The sequence below is a fragment of the Balaenoptera musculus genome, chromosome 1 (assembly GCF_009873245.2).
Source record: "Balaenoptera musculus isolate JJ_BM4_2016_0621 chromosome 1, mBalMus1.pri.v3, whole genome shotgun sequence".
Classification (NCBI taxonomy): domain Eukaryota; kingdom Metazoa; phylum Chordata; class Mammalia; order Artiodactyla; family Balaenopteridae; genus Balaenoptera; species Balaenoptera musculus.
This window is the reverse complement of record NC_045785.1, coordinates 179,537,335-179,556,716: the sequence shown is the minus strand read 5'-3', so window position 1 is coordinate 179,556,716 and position 19,382 is coordinate 179,537,335. Positions and strand designations below refer to the sequence as shown.

Genomic DNA, 19,382 nt, shown 5'->3' with positions numbered 1-19,382 from the left:
TAACTCCCTCCTTTCATAAGTGTTTGCAAATAATTCAACACTGTTATTACCGTGCTATAGCTGTATCTGCCTGCTCTTCTTATGACTTCTTACATTCCTCAACTATTTATTGATATATTTTTCTCTTCTAAGCCATGATAGTTGAAACTATCCCTTTCTAAATGAGGTAGGCTAAGTAGAACACAAAAAAAGCAGACATAATTTCTGGTGGGCAAAGAGCACAGTTGAAATGAACTCTTTGAGTCTGTGTAACATCCTTCCCTTACGAAGCCTAAAAGAGGAACTGTTTTCAGCACCATCACCACAGTTGATTCGTATGAAGCCTGTGGTTAATGAAATCTCCAGTTTCTTCTATTTAATTCCATTATCCATGGAGGATTACCTCATCTGGTATTAATATAATTTACTTTTTAAAGTGAAAGTTTGGGCTTTACGAGAGGAATCTAATTATTTGAGAGGTATATATACCTGGGGATTAGGAAACCTGTTACATTCCTGGCTCTGCTCTAGATTTGCTTTGTGACCATAGACCAAAGATTTCATGAGCTATTGAACTTTTCTGGTCCTGTTTATGTCTATCTTCAGAGTGAGAGAATCACACCAATTGATCTCAAAACAGGCCTTGCACACATAAAATGTTACGTCTTTGTAATAGTTGATTCCTATAAACATTAATACTCCATTGTGAGAAAAAATAAACTGCTTAACCGTAAGGAGTATATGAATTAAAACAATTGGTAAAATATACAGCAAAAGATATAGAAGAGAAACATAGCATTACTTTACATGAAGGAACTGGGGCCCATCCAAATTCAGTGCATACGGCATCTCCTCTTTCCCCGTATTCGAAACCACTTGTGCATTTATATGAACTCGTTCATTTGCCTTATAAATTTCCTTCAGAGATAGAGGATATCCATTAAAATGGTTGGTTGTTTGCAGGAAATTTCTAAACAAAAGGGATTAAATTCCAACAGGTTTGTTATATATTAAAGGACTGTGTCCCAAACATAGTTATATAAAAGATACAACTCTTGTTTCCATTAGGTAAATCAGACAACTAAACAAAAGTCCTGTTTTGACTTGAATGCTTGTGAATAATTATCGGTTGTTTCTTAACATTCATTTTTGAAGTAAGTAAAAATTCTGATTTAAATCATGTTGCTAATTTATTTAGTTGGGGATAAATTAGTCCCTCTTGAAATAAATAGTGGCCAGTAACATTCACAACTGTATATATAAAATTGAATACAGAAATAGGTTTAATGTGATATGTATTTTCACTGTGACCTGTAAAAATTACATATTTTTTAGTTATGGATAATAGAGTAATTATTGACAAACACTTGTCAAAGAAATTAATATATCTCATTGTTATTACATCTCCAAAAAGCAACTGACCAGCTTCTGTGGTTTTGCTATCCATCCAAGTTTTCCGTAAAAAAAAAAAAAAAAGAGCTGGCCATCATCTTTCACAATATCGTCACTCCAAAATTTTTCTCTGGGACTCCAGCAACAGTGACTAATTTCCCAGATCTTATTCTCCCTTCATCTTAATCTTTTTTTCCTGTTTGTAACTTAAGATCTTTTTTTCTTGTCACTTTATTGTTCCATTTAAAACGCTTCATTGATTCCCAATTCAGTCTGTATAAAGCCTAATTCTTCAGCATGGTGTACGTAGCCCCGCAGAACCTTGGACTGCCAATCTTCACTCCATCACTGACTTCTTCCCTGCCTGCATCCTAAGTTAAGGCCCCTGAGAACAGTGGGAATAGGGGAGCTTCATGCTCAAAGAGGCCTCAAGGCCATTGTCCCTTCCTCTCCACTAACTTCTTCTGGCTGGTTTGCTTTTCCCCTCCTCAACTTCATCTGAAAGATTCTCATTCTTCCTTTAAGACTTATCTTCTGCATCAGTCATTCCAGAAAGGTTTCACTAACCACAGAAATTTAGTTGCAAGAAATAAGCCCCATCCATGAACCTCTAGAGTATACAGTAATTGCTACACTGAATATAAATATGTTTGCCATTATTAACTCAAAGAACTAGTTTTGTAAAAAAGACTTCCTAGGAAGAGGGACGCTTCTCTCTTCATCTCACTGTAGGACAGACTAGACTAAGAAAGTGTAAATAATTTGGGGATTTTAGATAATGTTAAAAAACAAATATGGCAGAAATTTCTGCCAAAGAAATACTGGTCAAACGAAGTATGGTACTTTTAAATAAATTGACCAAAATATATTATTACAAAAGCCAGAATCATCATATTGATCATCAGGCACAGGTCAGTAGTATTAAAACTAAAGAACTGCTAACTTCTAGCTAACTATGGAACTTTTTTTTAAAGACAAAGATTTATTTAGTGGATTCAATTCAGTTCAGCAATATTTATACTAAACTCCCAGTGCAAGTATAAAACAGGGCCACTTCCTAGAAGCATTATTCAAAAACACAATGTTATCATGACACATCAATAGAAATAAATAATGATAGTTTTTCAAATAAAAAAATGACCTATTCTGGAGTTTTAATATTAAACTTGTAGCAGAAATGTTTAAGATTTTATGTTAGTCATAAGAGTCAATTACAATTTAATTATAGTTAAGAGCATGGACTTTAGTGTCAGGTAACCTACGTTTAAATCTTACCTCTACCATATATGCCATGACAATTTTGTACATGTGATTTAATTTCTTTTTTTTTTTTTTTAATTTATTAATTTATTTATTTTTGGCTGTGTTGGGTCTTCGTTTCTGTGCGAGGGCTTTCTCCAGTTGCGGCAAGCGGGGCCACTCTTCATCGCGGTGCGCGGGCCTCTCACTGTCGCGGCCTCTCTTGTTGCTGAGCACAAGCTCCAGATGCACAGGCTCAGTAGTTGTGGCTCACGGGCCTAGTTGCTCCGCGGCATGTGGGATCTTCCCAGACCAGGGCTCGAACCCGTGTCCCCTGCATTGGCAGGCAGACTCTCAACCACTGCGCCACCAGGGAAGCCCGATTTAATTTCTTTGCACCATGATTTCCTCAATTATAAAATAGCAGTGAAAACAGTACAAAAATCACATAGTCATTTGGAAGGCAAAATAGATGACATGTGTAAAGAACTTAGATCACTTACTGGGAAATAGTAAGTGCTGAATAAATGCTAGTGAGTTAGTATTTTTCAGATTCTGTAGGAGGCACAGTGTTTTGAAAGGCATATTTTCATGAAAAAAAACTAAACTCATTCAAATAATCAAACAGTAAGTGTATCTTACCTACACATTTAGGTTTTTCTTCACTCCAAATACCATCTGCTGAGCAATGTATTTGTTTAGGTCCATCAAGTATGTAGCCTGAATTACATTCAAACTGTATTGCTTGTCCAAAAGTATATATTTGGTCTGGTTCCAGGGCACCACTGAAAATTTTCCCATTCTCTGGTTCTGTCACTGGTAAACACTTAACAACTGAAAAAATAAATATAAATTTTTCTAGTAGAATTGGAAAATTTTATTATGAAAAATGAGTATATAAAAATATAACATATATATAACCAATAGCAAGATTGGAGGAAATTAAATTCTTTAAAGATGTATTTGATATACCTGTTAGCCAAAAATAAATTCTACTAAGTAAAAAAACCCCCCAAAAAACAAACAAAAAAACCCTGTAAGTTTATCTCTGATTCTTTTCTATGAGAGTGAACAAAGAAAATTACTACTTTGGATTTTTGAATGACAGTTTATATATTTTGTAGTAGCAAACAAGTGTTTCTTAAATAATTGAGAAATATAAAGTTTGGGATAATTAAATACAAAATTTCCATTTAAGCCCCACAATAATATAAAACTGTATTCCTAAAAGGTGTAAAAGCAAACTTTCTGATTATGTTTATTTCAATAAATAAATAGTCTTTAATTTTCCTTTTTCCATATCAAAATAACTTGAGCACTTTTTTGATTTTCCTTAATATTTTCCGGTATCCCTTAGCTTATGATATTCAATCTTTATTTTACAATGATCACCCAGGATGCTTGTTAAATGGAAATTCTATGGCTGCCCTATCACCCCAGGGATACTGATTCCATACATCTTTACTAACCAAAAATTTCAGTTTCTAAGAAACACCCCAGGTGATTCCAATGTGGATGTTCCTTAGAACATTGATGTCCTTCCCCTCATTTCCGCAGATGAAAGATCCACTCTCTTTTTCAGACAACGGGATTTTTGAGTCACCATGTTTCTTCTCCTCCCCCCACCCCCTCCCCTTCTTCCTCTTCTGCTTCCTCCTTGTTTTTCTCTCTCTTTCTCTGTCTCCCTTTGTGCCTTTCCTTCTCTCTTCTTCTCCCTCTCTCCTTACTCCTCACCATGGAACTTGGAAAAACAATTCTGATTGATCTCTTATTTTCATGATGACTAGAGATTGGAATTACTAGTTCAAAATTTGGGAACAGGATGTGCATTTTTTCATTCTCATTGTTTGCTTTATGGATCAGTAAGAAAGGACAGAGGTCTTCCTTAGTTCCTGTCTCTTTTCAGTACAACTAAGACCATAGGAAAACTCCCCTTGCCAGGCAAGAGGGAGGAGGTGGCTAAATCATGTTCTCCACTTCAGCCGTTACCAGAGATCCCTGCACTGGGGTCGTTATTTGGGGCAGTGCCTCTTCATGAATAAAGCTGAAATTCTCAGCTTCATTTTGATGTGATACTTGTGTTATTCCTAGTGGTTAGAATCCAAAAGGAAAAAAAAAATTAGATTTTTCTAATCTGTAATACGTTAACTATTAGATCAGATGAGCCTGTATTTATATTTGGTTATTGAAACACATAATAACGTAGCAATAAAAGGATTAGATATCCACTCTGTACTACAGTAGAATCCACAAAAATAATTTGAGTAAGAAATATTTAATTATAGACTTTATGAATATTTGATGTAAGACATTTCAAAAAATCCTAATATTTTAAGTATATGTTTTAATATACTTGTAAATCAGTTTTACATCTACCTTCACATATGGGAATATTATTGGTCCATCCATTTGTTTCACATTCACGGAAATTCATCTCACCCAGCATCTGATACCTAAAAACCAACAATAACAGAGTTGTGAGCTAATGCGTGTTTATGCCCAGTTTTAAGTTTGATACCATTTCAAATGTCCAGAAACTCCATTTCAAGGAAAATTAACAGCATATACTTCCCTCCTTCCTTTCTTAAGAAAGGCCCTCGGGCTTCCCTGCTGGCGCAGCAGTTAAGAATCCGCCTGCCAATGCAGGGGACACGGGTTCGAGCCCTGGTCCGGGAAGATCCCACATGCTGCAGAGCAACTAAGCCCGGGCGCTACAACTACTGAGCCTGCGCTCTAGGGCCCGCAAGCCACAGCTACTGAGCCCATGCACCACAGCTACTGAAGCCTGAGCGCCTAGAACCCGTGCTCCACAACAAGAGAAGCCACCGCAATGAGAAGCCCGTCGACACAACTAGAGAAAGCCCACGCGCAGCGACGAAGACCCAACACAGCCAAAAATAAATAAAATTAAAAAAAAAAAAAGAAAATAAAGGCCCTCAAACCCTCAGGTGTATGGACTTGGAATAATCATAACCCTTGGTTCATGACACAAACTCATTACTGTTTCACACACAATGCACTTTTATTCCTTCATTAATTTATTTTTTCACTAATGAGGTACATTTAACAATGTAATAAGCTCCACGAACAATCATCAAAAACAGAAGATAAAAACATGATAGTACACAACAGGTCACTGTATGTCACCCCCGTCCACTCTTTTTCCATATTTCTATCCATACTCCTACCCTCCATGATTGTGATATTTTCTGGATGCTTTGGGCTTTTTACATGGTCAAGGATAGTGCTAACAAAAATGTCTGAGTGTGGCTTATTTTCAGCACTGGTCTCCATCTCCCTGTCTCTATACCCGAGATCCAAGATGCTTTCCAGAGGGCAGTCGCTGAGTCAAGTCTGCTTATAGAAGTCATTCAATGTCGAATTATAGTAACTCATCAAGCCTGAGCTTAAAACCAAAGATGCTGTACTTTAACGCAAGGTCCTTGGGCAGGTGTACAGTGTGCAGTCATCCCCGGATGCTTCAGATGAAGGCAAAGCATCCTTCTCAATATTTATTACATTGGACGGTTGGAGGCAAAAAACAAAACAAACAAACAAAACCTTTTTCTCAAAAAATAAATAATGGAAGGCATTTTGATAACCACAAAAGAGAGAATTTTGACAAATGGTCTTTCATGAACTTCTAAAGAATTCTACGTGGACAAATGTTTCCTTTGTCTGCAAATAAGAGTTGTTCTGCAAATTACACAAGTAAAAGAAATTTTCTCCTTCAAAAACCACTGTGTCTTTCTTGGATTGGGATTGATTTGTTCCTAATTCTCTACAGGAAGAAAACATTTCAACAGAGTAAATGGGAGTCACAGAACTTGAAGTCAAACTTTTACTCTGTGCCTCTGTCACACGAAGGAACAAAATAATTGGTTATTAAAGGTTCTTCTCTGGTTCCTCTCTTGGCTCTACCTTATAACAGAGAAAGAAGATTTCCTGGTGAATATTTTCCATCTACACCAGGGACCCATCCACTTGCCCAAATCTCTCTCAGGCGTTCTGCAAAATTCTACACAAAACCGCCTAGCGTCACCAGCAAAGCCTGGGGAATAAAACCAGAATCTGGGGAATAAATCTAACCTTCCCCCCGCCCCCCCCCCGCCCCCTCCAGCTTAGTCTAGTTTCACTGGCTCACAGGGTCTCACATGCAGAGGAATTGCACCCGGCTCTTCAAACTGGAGTTGCTCGTTCAAAATGGCCCCGGCACTTCAGCTCAGGGCCGTGTGCACACCTTGCACACGACACTCCATCCAAGATGGCAGCAGCGGGCCGTGTGCAGAGATGCTGCACCCGGCAGTGTGGTCTGGAGCCTGAGCAGAGCAGCTGCCCCGCCCCCTCCCAGCTGACAAGACCCTATAAGGCAGAGCCGCTCACTTGCCACCTGTTGGGAGAATGAAGCTTTCCTGTGCTGTACGGTAGGCCCTTATGAATGATCTATTTTATATATAGTAGTGTGTATATGTCAATCCCAATCTCCCAATTTATCCCTCCCCACTCCCCTTTCCCCCCGCTAGTAACCATAAGATTGTTTTCTACATCTGTGACTCTATTTCTGGTTTGTAAATAGGTTCATTTGTACCCTTTTTTTTAAGATTCCATATAAAAGCAACATCATATGATCTTTGTCCTTCTCTGTCCGACTTACTTCACTCAGTATGACAATCTGACCTATATGCGAATAGAATCTAAAAAAGAGGGGATATATGTATACGTATAACTGATTCACTTTGTTGTACAGCAGAAACTAACACAACATTGTAAACCCACTATACGCCAATAAAAATATTTTTTAAAAAATGATGAAGCTTCCTTTGACTTCTGAACCCAACTCGGTCTCATTCTATTGGCTGAAAGAACACCGGGCAGAAGGACGCTTGTTAAGACGACTCGAAAAGGTCAGTAATGCTAGGGCCCATGTACATCGAGGGAGGGAGAAAGATAGAGAGATTGTCCAAATGTTGGTTTGGAGAAAAGTAAGGGCTTGTGTTTCTGCAACCCCAAGCTGGCAAAATACCAGAAACACTGTGCAGAGGGCCTCTTATAGACTCCCTCCCTGTAGGAGGATCAACTGGTTTTCCAATTGAGTATTCTGGTAAGTGGCTAGTATTCAGCTAAATGGGTGCACAGCAGACAAAAAGGGGGATGGGACAAGAGGACACACAGGTGGGTTTGGCTGGCAGAAACCGTGGGGACAGTAAACCCACCTCTATCATCAGATCCCACTACTGGGTCAGAAGACCTTATATCCCCTCTGATGCTGACCTTACAACAGTCCAAGGACTTTTATTTCCTGACAAATATCTAGTCCTGTTGAAAGCCCAAGCTGGGTGGTGGAGACAGTTGCTCTTACAGGGTCTATGACAGTTTATCCATAGTTAATACAAGAAGAACGTGGCAAAGATGAGTTAAACAGAGCCAGAGTCAAAGCACATATGTCACTAACCTCTTTACCAATTTATAATATTATTTATACTGAGATTTAGGGAATCTAGTAGGAAGTTTATGAGTTTTGATCCCTTTTGCTAGGTCAAGGGTGGAACTTAAAGGGACCAGACTAGCCTGGATTGAAAGGGATATTTCAGAGATTGGGGTAAAAACTCTTTGAAAAATCTCCCTCCGATAGTGACCAAGGAGAGACTAAGTTATAAGAACTAATACTTATTGGGTGTTTACAATATCCCAGGAGCTCTTCTAAGGGCCTCAGGTGTGTGTCGTATTTATTTCTCCCACCAATCCTTTGATGCACTTGATATGTTTCTGCGTTTATAAGTGAGGACATGGGAGTAAAGAGGTAGTTTTTAAAAATACATATAGTTATTAAGTGGTAGAGTTTTGGAATATAGGCTTACTCCAAAGCCTAAGCTTTAAAATATTTTATTTTACTGCCTCAATTCAAGAAATAAATGGAAAGAGAATAATGATTCCATGTGTAATTTCTTGATCCTATGTGTATTTACGTAGTATAAAAGTGCAATGGTCCTGTTTTCCCATGCATGAAGCTTTCTCCAAAATAATTTTTTGGCCTGGCTGGAGATCTTAGGAAAGAAAGAACACTGAGGAGATAACACAGGGTTAAGATTAGCCGTGAAAACCAACAGGTGCTTAGAAAGCACAAAGTCACTGATTCCGAACATAGCAGCATTTTTGGTCCATGTGATAAGTATAATTTACAGCTTGTGGAACCTTAAAGAATGGTAGTTATTATTTCAGGTAAAAGTCTTGTTTCTGCTAAATTTTATAAAATTTTATCAAAATAGATACCATGTACTGTAAGTTTGTTACTATTCCCACTCTCCCTGACATATCAAACTCCTATAATACTCTGCACATAATAGAATGTAGTGAGGACTCATGGCAGTGAATTTTTATTTATATACATGCTATTTTCCCACTCTCCTATAACTACACTCTCCCAGAGTAATCATAATTCATTTTAATTTTTCAGTGTTGAGGAGATGATAATTATATCAATATATAATCATTTCCATTATAGTTTAAATTTTCAGGTTGCTTGTATGTTACTTATAAATACGTTCATAGAAAAATATAGTAACCTTAAACACATAAATTAGTACAGTTTCTATTTACTGTTTCCATTATGAATTATCTGAATTATAAGCCTCTTTTTCTATTGGCTACATACCCCTCATCACATGTATAAACAATCTTTGCACCGTATTCAAACTGAGTTCCTACTGCAAGATGGAAAGAACCAAATGGAGTGTCTCCAGGGTGTCCGCAGGGCTTTTCTAAAATGAAAAAAAAAAAGGATGTAATGTTAGTATGTAGCATGGGGAGTAACAATTTACATGAGTTCGAGGACAGGGATATTTGATATTGTGTTAGAGGACAGAATTGAAAATACGGAAAAGTGAAAAATGGCAAAGTTATCTGTACCTTTTGGAAGATGACAACACCTTGTTAAGAATAATGACGATGAAGAATTTGAAAAAGAACAGATACTTGTGTATGTATAACTGAATCACTTTGCTGTACACCTGAAACTAACACAACATTGTGAATAAACTATACTTCAATATAAAATAAAAAGTTAAAAAGAAAATAATGAGGATGTATCATTTTATATTTAAATGACAATAGTGATAGAATTCAGCCAGCGTTTCCATAGTAGCACCCAGTATCTTCACAACTAAAAGTTTTCACAGATTTCACAAATGTAGGAACGACTTACTCTGACATATCCTCGAAGGATGAAGAGATAGCCACTTTCCATCCTTGCACACCATTACAATACTCCCAAGAGTTCTATATCCAGGGCGGCATTTATACGTAGCCTGAGTGCCCTCTCGATATGTTTGTTCAGTCCAAGAACCTGACAGAATTTCTCTTTCTTTTCTTGGAGGGGGTTCTTGACAATCTACAAAGAAATGAAAACACAATAGGTGTTTAAATAACTATTAAAAATGCAGTACGTTTAGGTTATTTTTTATTAAAAAAAACTATACAGGTCCATCCAAATGTAAGTCTTTTTTTTTTTTTTTTTTACTTACTAGATTACTAGTTTATTATGAAAGGATACAACTCAGGAACAGCCAGATAGGAGAGATGCATAGGGCAAGACTTGGGGGAAGGGGTGTGGAACTTCCATGTCCTCTCCAGGTGTGTCACTCTCCCAGCACCTCCCTGTGTTCACCAACCTGGAAGCTTCCAAATGCCATTCTTTACAGATTTTTATGGCGGCTTCATTACATAGACACGATTGATCAAATCACTGGCCCTAGGTGACTGACTAAACCGCCAGTTCCGCCTCCCTTCCCAGAACCCCTGAGGTTGGGGACTGCGGGAGGGTGGGGCTAAAAGTTCCAACCTTCTAATCAAGTGGTTGGTTCCTCCTGGCAACCAGCCCCCATCCTTTGGTTCTCTAGGGCCTTTCCCAAAATCACCTCATTAACATAAACTTAGGTGTGGTTGAAAGAGGCTTGTTGTGAATAACAGAAGACACTACTTTCACCTCTTAGCCTCTGGAGCTATTTCAGGACTGAGAACAAAAGACCAAAAATTATCAACAAAAGATACTTCCTTTGCTCTGTATTTATTAGGAAATTATAAGAGTTTTGGAGCTGTGTGCCAGGAACCATGGATTAGGCCAAAATGTGTATTTCTTATTATTAATCATAGTATCACTGTTAGTCTTCATTTCTCTGCAAATGTAAGTCTTAATATATATAAGATATATATTTTACTGTACAGAAATTAAATCTACATAGAGTTGTAAGAATAACTTTCCAGATAAATAATTATACTTTACTATATTATCCAAGTGATCAATAAACTGATGAAAAATTGGTCAAACTTCAAATAAAAATTAAAACCATAATAAATCATGTATAAAATGACATGACATTGGCAACATTTTTTAAAGTCTAAAAATCCTACCACTTGGAAAGAATGTGGATCCTTAGGTACTGCTGGTGGGAAGGAAAATCAGAGCGCCCCACAAAGAGAGGAGCTTAGCAACTCATAGTGAAGTTGAAGGTACCATTGTTTATTACTCAGCAATTTTATTCTTAGGAATATATCCTAGAGAAACTCATACACACTGTGAACTAGATTTCACATATGGTAACATTTTACAGTCATATGGTTTTTTTTTATAGTTAAAAATGGAAATGACTCCAATGTCTGTCAACTGTTGAATGGATTAAAATTTATGGTATATCCATGCATTGGAATAGCACACCAATGCCACAAAATGCCGCAGAAACAAATAATAATAATCACATGAAGTAAAAAGACACAAAGGTACATCAAATGTTACAAAATTATTTCATCTATATAAAATTCAAGAACAGACATATATAATAGGTATGTGTATAGAGACGGTTAAAAAGTATTAAAGAAGAGCAAAAATATAATTACCATAAATATTAAGATAATGTTTTCTTCTAGAAGAAAGGAAGGGGTATTAATCTAGAAGAAATGCAAGGGTATTTGGGGGATGCTGGGAATGCTCTACTTCTTGACGTGGGTAATTATAACTATTTTTAAATACAGTACATTCATATTTTATTCACTCATGTACTTCACAATAAAGATACTAAAGTAATAGAATCTGCATGTACCGTATGATTCTTTTTTTCCAAAAAAGTAATTCATTAACAAAATGACATATAAAGAAGGGAATACATAAAATTAATAATGAAGCTCATGCCTACTGATTATAATTGCTAATCTTTTTAATACTTCTTACTGCTTAGTTTAGATACAACTACCCTTGATATTAGGGTGATTTCATTAGTTGACCTTTAACACATTATTTTTAAATTGGCAAATTCAAAGATACTTCTCACCATATATATATTTATTGATATTATTTTCATTGTTAAACTCCTTTTCTTACTTGGTTTTATAAGAATGGTTTAACATTGTATTCTAGAATTTCTTTTTGTAAAGGCAAGGGGAAAAAATAATCAACGGAGCTGGATCCCATTACAAAAACATTCTACATTTCGTAGAACAGAAACTCCATATGAAACTTCATTTTTGTGTAATAAATAACACTTGTGTGGGCTTTCATATGCACTAATTTTTCTTTGACTTTTTTGCAAATGTTTAGCACATTTGTTAGGAAACTTTGTAATCGATGATTCCACATTAGTTTTGATTTCTAAAATTTAGGTGAACATACTTTTACTCCACTAGATGGTGCTAACACCCTACCATAAAACAACACAAACTGCCTGCGCCTCTTCCTACCAGCAACCCTCTTCCCCCAAAAAAGCCAGAGTTTTTGGTTTTGTTTTTTCAACTTAAGGATCATGTTTTTACATGGAAATTTTGTGTTTAACTACAGGATAATATGTGTGTTTTCCACTTTCTAAATTCAGATCCACTTCATGGCATTTAGGTTACTGGAAAAATTAATTAGTTAAATTTCAAATGTAGATGCCAACATTGTGAGTGGAGAACCACTTTTCACTAATATATCAACATTTTGATAAATTTAATTCCTATCCTTTTATTAAGCTCATGCAAGGAAAAAAGTAATAAAATTTTCTTATCAATTAACTTATTCAATTTAAATGATTTTTATTAAAGCAATGCATTTACCCAAAGAGTAATCATGTGTGTTACTTACTTTTAACACCCAGACATAAAAGACAAGGATACATCTCTTTCATACCATCTTTCTACCAGATTCTCACAATATTTACTCTGTGTATACATATTTACTACATATAAACAGTTCTCATATTCATTACACTTTTTACTTCAAATGATATTTAAAACTCTGGTGCTTTTTCCACAAACTTTATTTATTTATTTATTTTTTGGTGTATATTTCTTTATTTTTTTTATTGGAGTAAAATTGCTTTACAATGTTAGTTTCTGCTGTATAATGAAGCAATGGACAAAGGATTAATCTCCAAATATACAAACAGCTCATGGAGCTCAACATTAAAAACACAAATAACACAATTTAAAAATGGGCGGAAGACCTAAATAGACATTTCACTAAAGAAGACATACAGATGGCTAAGAGGCACATGAAAAGATGCTCAACATCACTAAGTATTAGAGAAGTGCAAATCCAAAAATTTTAAATTGTATCTCTTGACTCCGTAGGAAAAAAATGTTATCGCCCCCTACTCTGTTGTTCCATCTTTCCACTGCCATCGCCAAAATCTTAGTTCTGATTATTATCATCTGTCAGCTCGGTAAAGACTCAACCTGCTAACTAGTCCCCAAGCTCCCCTCTCCCATTGGCCTCACAACCACGTGTGATTTTTGCAAATTTGGTCATGTCACTCCTGGGATTAAAATTCTCCTGTGACTTCTCCTTCCCTTGGCTTTGGAACCCACATTTGGCTCTAGCCATGCTCTCTGATTTCATCTTATCACCTCTACCATTTATTCACTGTGCCAAAGCCACCCTAGTTTGTTTATATTTAGATGAGCATCTCAAATGAATTTTTCCCCCTAGGCCTTTTGCACGTGTCATTTTTTTCCTCTTTGAACACGTTAACCACAGATTTTTGGTGTCTGGCTTTGTCTCATCTTTCAGGTACTTCCTCCAAGTGGTCCACTTATCTCTAGGCAAGGTAGGCAAGACACCCCACAACCCCATCTCTGTTATTTTCCCTCAGCCCCTACTTTACTTCCTTCACAACATAATTCATGGTTCATAGTTATGTTTATGTATCTATCCTCCCATCAAAATGTAACTTCCCCAAGAATAAAGACCGTCACCACAATCCGTCAAAACCTACCCATGATGTCATCACAACCCTGATATATTTCTCTCTCTTCATTGCACCTCTTACAAACCAACTCCTCAGCCCCACCCTACTCCATCCTTTCATTCCAATTTGAGCATCTTGTCTTCCCTAAGTGATCCTACAGTGTTTTCAGTTATCTCCATCAAAACACTTTATATGATAAAATACAATATATTAGTAAAATACAATAATCATCCCTTCTGTTTTGCCTCCTAAGTGACCTCTTGTTGGAAGGTGCTTGTCATAGTGCCTGGCACTTAGCAGTCACTCAAAAGAAAAAAAATGATCACTGAATGAGCAAATAAATAGATGAATGAATGGATGAATGAATGTGAAGCTACCCCGAAGACTTTCCATTTTATCTGTAGATTATGGATAACCTGGGGCAAAGGCATTGTAGACGGTAACAAACATAAAAGATAAGATAAGAGAACAAATGTTTAGTGCACTTAAACCTCTGTTGCATGAACCCAAGAAATCTAACATCTGTAAAATTCCATTCTACATCCTGTCTATGTGTCCTATGTTTGAATTATGTTATACTTTTTTGAAGTCAGGAATCATTTTAATTTAGCTCAAAAAACTTCGGGGAACCTTTGAAGGAACATTTCTATAATCACTTTTCTATCTATTACAGTTCTGGTTAACAAGGTTCAGGAGAAACTTGGCTCTCTTGGTCAAAATGTCAAAACAAATAAAAGTGCTCTGTCAAATCTTTTTCTTTCCCTTTCTTTGTATTAGTTTTGTGATTTTTTTCTCTGTCCCATTACTTTACTCTCTCTGAACCATTTTTTATAGTGTTTCCTTATAATCTTAAGCTGGAAGGTAACACTTTAGTTTTTCAGGGGCAACACGTCCTTTTGGTGCACTGTGTTCTGAGACCGGTTAAAGCTGTTAAGAAGTGGGTAAGGTGCACATTAGTTAAGCGAGCACGGGGTAGGCTGGCTGGCAGACTCTCACGGGCAGGCAGGTGGGGATGGGGTGTGGGGTGAGAAGGAGGAGGAGACAGAGCCGGGAAGAAGGAAACATGGCCAAGGCTGTAGAACCGTCAGGGACGGAGGGGATAAAAAAGTGGGCCAACTCAGACTGAGGCTCAAGCCCTAGCAACCAAAGGCCCAAAATAAAGAATCCTCCCTAAACTGTGCTTCCACGTATATTTGAAAACTTACTTCTAGCTAAGAATACTGTTAGCAATACTTAAATAATTTAGTTCTAATTTGAAATTACGTGCAGGCAGAAGAGTAGCATGTGCATTCCCAGGCTGTGCCTAAACTTAAAAGTCAGCAAGGCTCTCGCTCTCGTGACATTCCTGGGGGTGTTTCCTCTACCCCTGGTCAAAGCACCCACGAGAGTGCTTCCCCTGTCAGATCTTCCTTCCTGAGAAAACCTCATCTTCCAGGATTGCTGGGTCCTGTTCTTACCACATCCTCGTTCATTTCTACCTCTGCCCATTAAAATTGTTGCAGAAAACTTATCAGACAGAAAACTTACTGTGAAGAGTAATTCACATAATTGTGGTGCATAATACTAAATTAAACTGTCCCAACTCTTACTCAGAGTATTGTCACTCCACATAAATTTCAGACTGGTTGAATTTATGGTATTATTAATATGTAAAACATTTTAGGAGAAGGGAAGATGTTGAAGACAATTGGGCCATTGCTCCACTTTAGATCCCACCGTATAAATACCCACACTACTACCTCTGAAAATGTGGGATTTTTTGGAGACGGGGAATTCTTATTTATCACAATGGAACTGAAACACAGAATTTAGGATTATAAACCGCTATCACAAGTTTTCTGGATTAGATGAGTATACATAATATTCACATCTATCCTTAAAAAAGAGTAATTTTTATGAATTTATAATTAATTCTTATGATCATAATATCAATTCTTTTTTGTATTAAAAAGTAATTTTTATGAATTTATAATTAATTCTTATGATCATAATATTGATTTTTTTGTATTAGTTAATTCAAATTCAAAACCATCTTGTACTTGAAACAATACATTAAAAAAAAAAAAATTCTCCTCTCTCTGTTGGAATAGAATCTCTCTGATATGTAACATATTTCAGGTCCTAAAAGAACGCTTTTGCCCTTTAAACCTCCAGAATTAGAAAACACATCTCTCCAAACAACATAGCCAGCGTGCACTTGGACATATTTCAGTTGTGTTTTGATTTATTTACTTTAATCAGCCTGGAATTTTGGGGCCGTGGCTAATTTCAAAGAGCATATGCTTTTTGGATCTTAAATCTAAAAGGTCTTCTTGAAAAGCTTGGTCACAAGATATTCCAGAAAGCAGAAACGATGTGGTATAACTGAGGAACAGTTACTCTGAACTCTGTAAATCTGACCAGGTTCTTAGTAGCCTGGGGTGAACTCCCCCGCAAGCAGCTGACGTTCCTGTACAGCTAGGGATGAAAATGCAGACCACCTACTGCATTAAAAAGGTACTGCTTGGTCTCCAATATCCTTTTCTAAAAAGGGGGAAAAATAGAAAGTTGAGCTTATAAATTCTTCCTGTTGGTTACTACTCCTCTTTAGTAGTGATTAGTATTTTTGAGGAATGTTCACTCTTAACAGGATGGAGACCACTTAGGAAAGGCTGAAATGCAGTATCTAGTTGAGTAAAGCAGATCGTGAGAGTATACACAACTGTCTTTTCTCACTTTCTCAACTTAGCATTCAGTATTCAGTTTAGTATTTCTCAGTTTCTCAATTTGTATTCCATCGTCATTTCTACATGGGAGACAAAAACAGAGGCAAATGTTGAAGGATATGTGGATACTTTTAATGATCAAGGCCACTCTGTTGAGTAAAACTTCTGTTAGGGCTAGACTGATGGAACTGATTGTGCATTGTGTGTGCTTTTGTGAAAACCATGAGGCTAATGTAAGTGTTACTTTAAATACCAAAGCTGTACTTTATCTAGGAAGTGGTCAGATTTACAGCCATTCTCACTGTAATGCGTGTAGTGCTAAAGCTCAATTCACCAGCAGAAACTGCTGTCACATTCCAACATACGTTCATGAAATATAAAATACAAGTGAAATGAATCAGCTGGAATCAATTAGGGAAGCAGGGAGTTTTAAATCACTATTATTTAATTTTTATCACTTACACCTTGTAGCACCCAATTTTAATAATATTTCAAATTCCACTTTGTCATCACTGAAACAGTTTAATTAAATTTAGCATTGATTCTTAGCTTTAAACATGAGCTAGAAACCAAACAAATCTTCCATACATGACAAATGCAATCTACATAAAACCTCAGCAAACAATATGTAAATCGTGAAGCACTAAGAGTATTCCTATTAAAGAAAAGACAAAAACACTTGTGTAAAGAAAAAGATGTTTGCTATTGGTAACATTAACATTGTTCCAGAACTCTTTGCCAATATAATCATATTTTGGTATATTGTGTTGTAATATTAGTTATTATTAGTTGTAATATTTTTATGGACAGGGAAATGATTGTATACCTAGTTTAAAAGTGGCTGGATATAAGGTTTACAAGCTAAAAATCAAGCAATACCATATTAGTGTGTATAACCGAGAAAAAGACTATCTTTCAAAAACTCTTAAACACACTTGAGAAAGACCTGAAAAAAATTACAACTTAATACAACTTAAAAAAGATATCTGGCTTTATTTTCTAGATTGAAAGACCCTCAAGGACAGGGGTTTTGTTTTATTTGCTAATATTCCTCACTGCCTAGAGGTTGACTTGAAATAAGCATTCAATCGAAATTTGTTGACCTAGTGAAGAATGTTGGGAATTTATGAATGATAACTTTAAAAAACGTCAGTCAAACATGTATCACATAATTGGTTACCTATCATGAACTAGGAAACCAAATTTGCTCCAAGAAGAAACTTTTTCATCTATCAAGGAAAAGTGATAGGAGTAAATTTAATTATCCATAAATTCTTACTGGTATCAGAAAAAAACTCCTGCACTCAGATTCACTACTCCTAAAGGCTTTTCTACTAGCATATCTTATATCAACCACAGGGGAAGAAAACCCTATTGAGTAACTTTTACAAAGGTTGCATATTCAATTTTTTTTCAAATTTATACATTTTCATTCAAACGATACAAGTGATGGTTGTCTCCAAGACTTTTAAAGCCATGGCAATATCAATTGTAAATGATAAATCAATTTTTCTTTAGCAAGAGTTAACATCTCTATCTGAAATAAGTCCAATCATTGCAGCTTGAAGGCTTTTATTGTCTAATTCATTTTCTTGTTCTATGTTCAACTACTTCTTAATACATTCACATAGGCATTTTGGTGAAAATTCTAAGCAAAAAAAGTAAATTACATTTTATGATAATCACAAGGGAAATGATCATGACATGTCACTTTTTTGAAAATAATTATTAAAACATTTTCTGAACTTCTACATTAAATAAAATTATGATGAATAATTAGATATGCCATTCAAATAAGCTGCTTATATTTTTTAAACTGAACAGTGTCAAAAGCGTCTCACACACTAGGTTACAGCACAGTAATTAAACACATTTTCTAGACCACATTTTTATTTCCACCGTAAAAAGCATGTAAGCAAATGTTTTGCAATATAGAAAAAAAAAGCCTTCCTTTTTTAATCTTACCTTTTGCGACACAAACAGTCCATAACATAAGCCACACAATTGCTGCTGGAAATCTCATTTTGGGGACCCTTCAGGGGCACATCTAGTAGTTGACAGTGCTTAACACTGTGTCAGGTTCTCCTCTGTTAAAAACTATGAAAAGTGCAGGAAACTACTTGCTCCAAAAGGAAGTCGAAACACAGCTTGGGGATTAAAGCGATTGCTAGATGTCCCGCCCATCAGAAACGTTTGCAAAGTAAAAGAAAAAAAAAATAAGCCAGGAGCCCCAGCAGTGCCAGAGTTTGAACCTGCACTCCCACTGAAAGCTAATGCCGTGACCTGCCCTTGATTTGTTTTTATAAACCCAGGCATGTTCTTCACTGGAAACGTTCAGGTTCTTGGAATGTGCATAACTGGTGATATTCTCCGCATTTCATAAACCCTCCAATTATTTAGACCCCATTCAGATCTACCGTTGGTAGACCTCAGAAGATTAAAATAAATAAATAAATAAATAAATAAATAAAAGCTCTTTCAGAAATCATTTACAGAACTTGAGGTTAGGCAATGCTTTCACAATCAAGACCCAGACAACAGAACTAAACTTTGCCAGGAATGCAGTGCTGGTTGATTTGGGGGGCCTGCTTTGCCTGCAGTTCATGAAATTAGTCTTCTAAGGACTTGTTATAAAGGTGTGTATAAAGCAACAGGCTCACTCTCCTTAGGTATGAATGAGTTTAATAATTCAAAAATCAAGAAACTGAAATGCTGAATTTTTGTAAACTTTGTACTGAAATATAACATGCATAAAGAGAATGTAAGCCAATGGTTTGCTGAATCCGGAGAAACTGAAGACACACGTGCTAAGAGCACCAAGGTGAAGAGTAGCAATCTCTCAGGAAAGGCCCAG

At 36.3% G+C, this 19,382-nt stretch overlaps 1 protein-coding gene across 1 annotated transcript in view; it reads right to left on the bottom strand.

Moving 5' to 3' along the window:
- The window catches only part of CFH (complement factor H), a 120,288-nt gene extending 101,521 nt beyond the window's left edge, over positions 1 to 18,767 (bottom strand). Inside the window, 8 exon segments of the mRNA XM_036861622.1 lie at positions 783 to 870; positions 873 to 923; positions 926 to 949; positions 3,253 to 3,444; positions 4,987 to 5,063; positions 9,263 to 9,368; positions 9,812 to 9,997; positions 18,494 to 18,767. Coding sequence (XP_036717517.1) covers positions 783 to 870; positions 873 to 923; positions 926 to 949; positions 3,253 to 3,444; positions 4,987 to 5,063; positions 9,263 to 9,368; positions 9,812 to 9,997; positions 18,494 to 18,551 — 782 coding nt within the window. The 5' untranslated portion in view covers positions 18,552 to 18,767.
- Between the last annotated feature and the right edge of the window lie 615 nt (positions 18,768 to 19,382).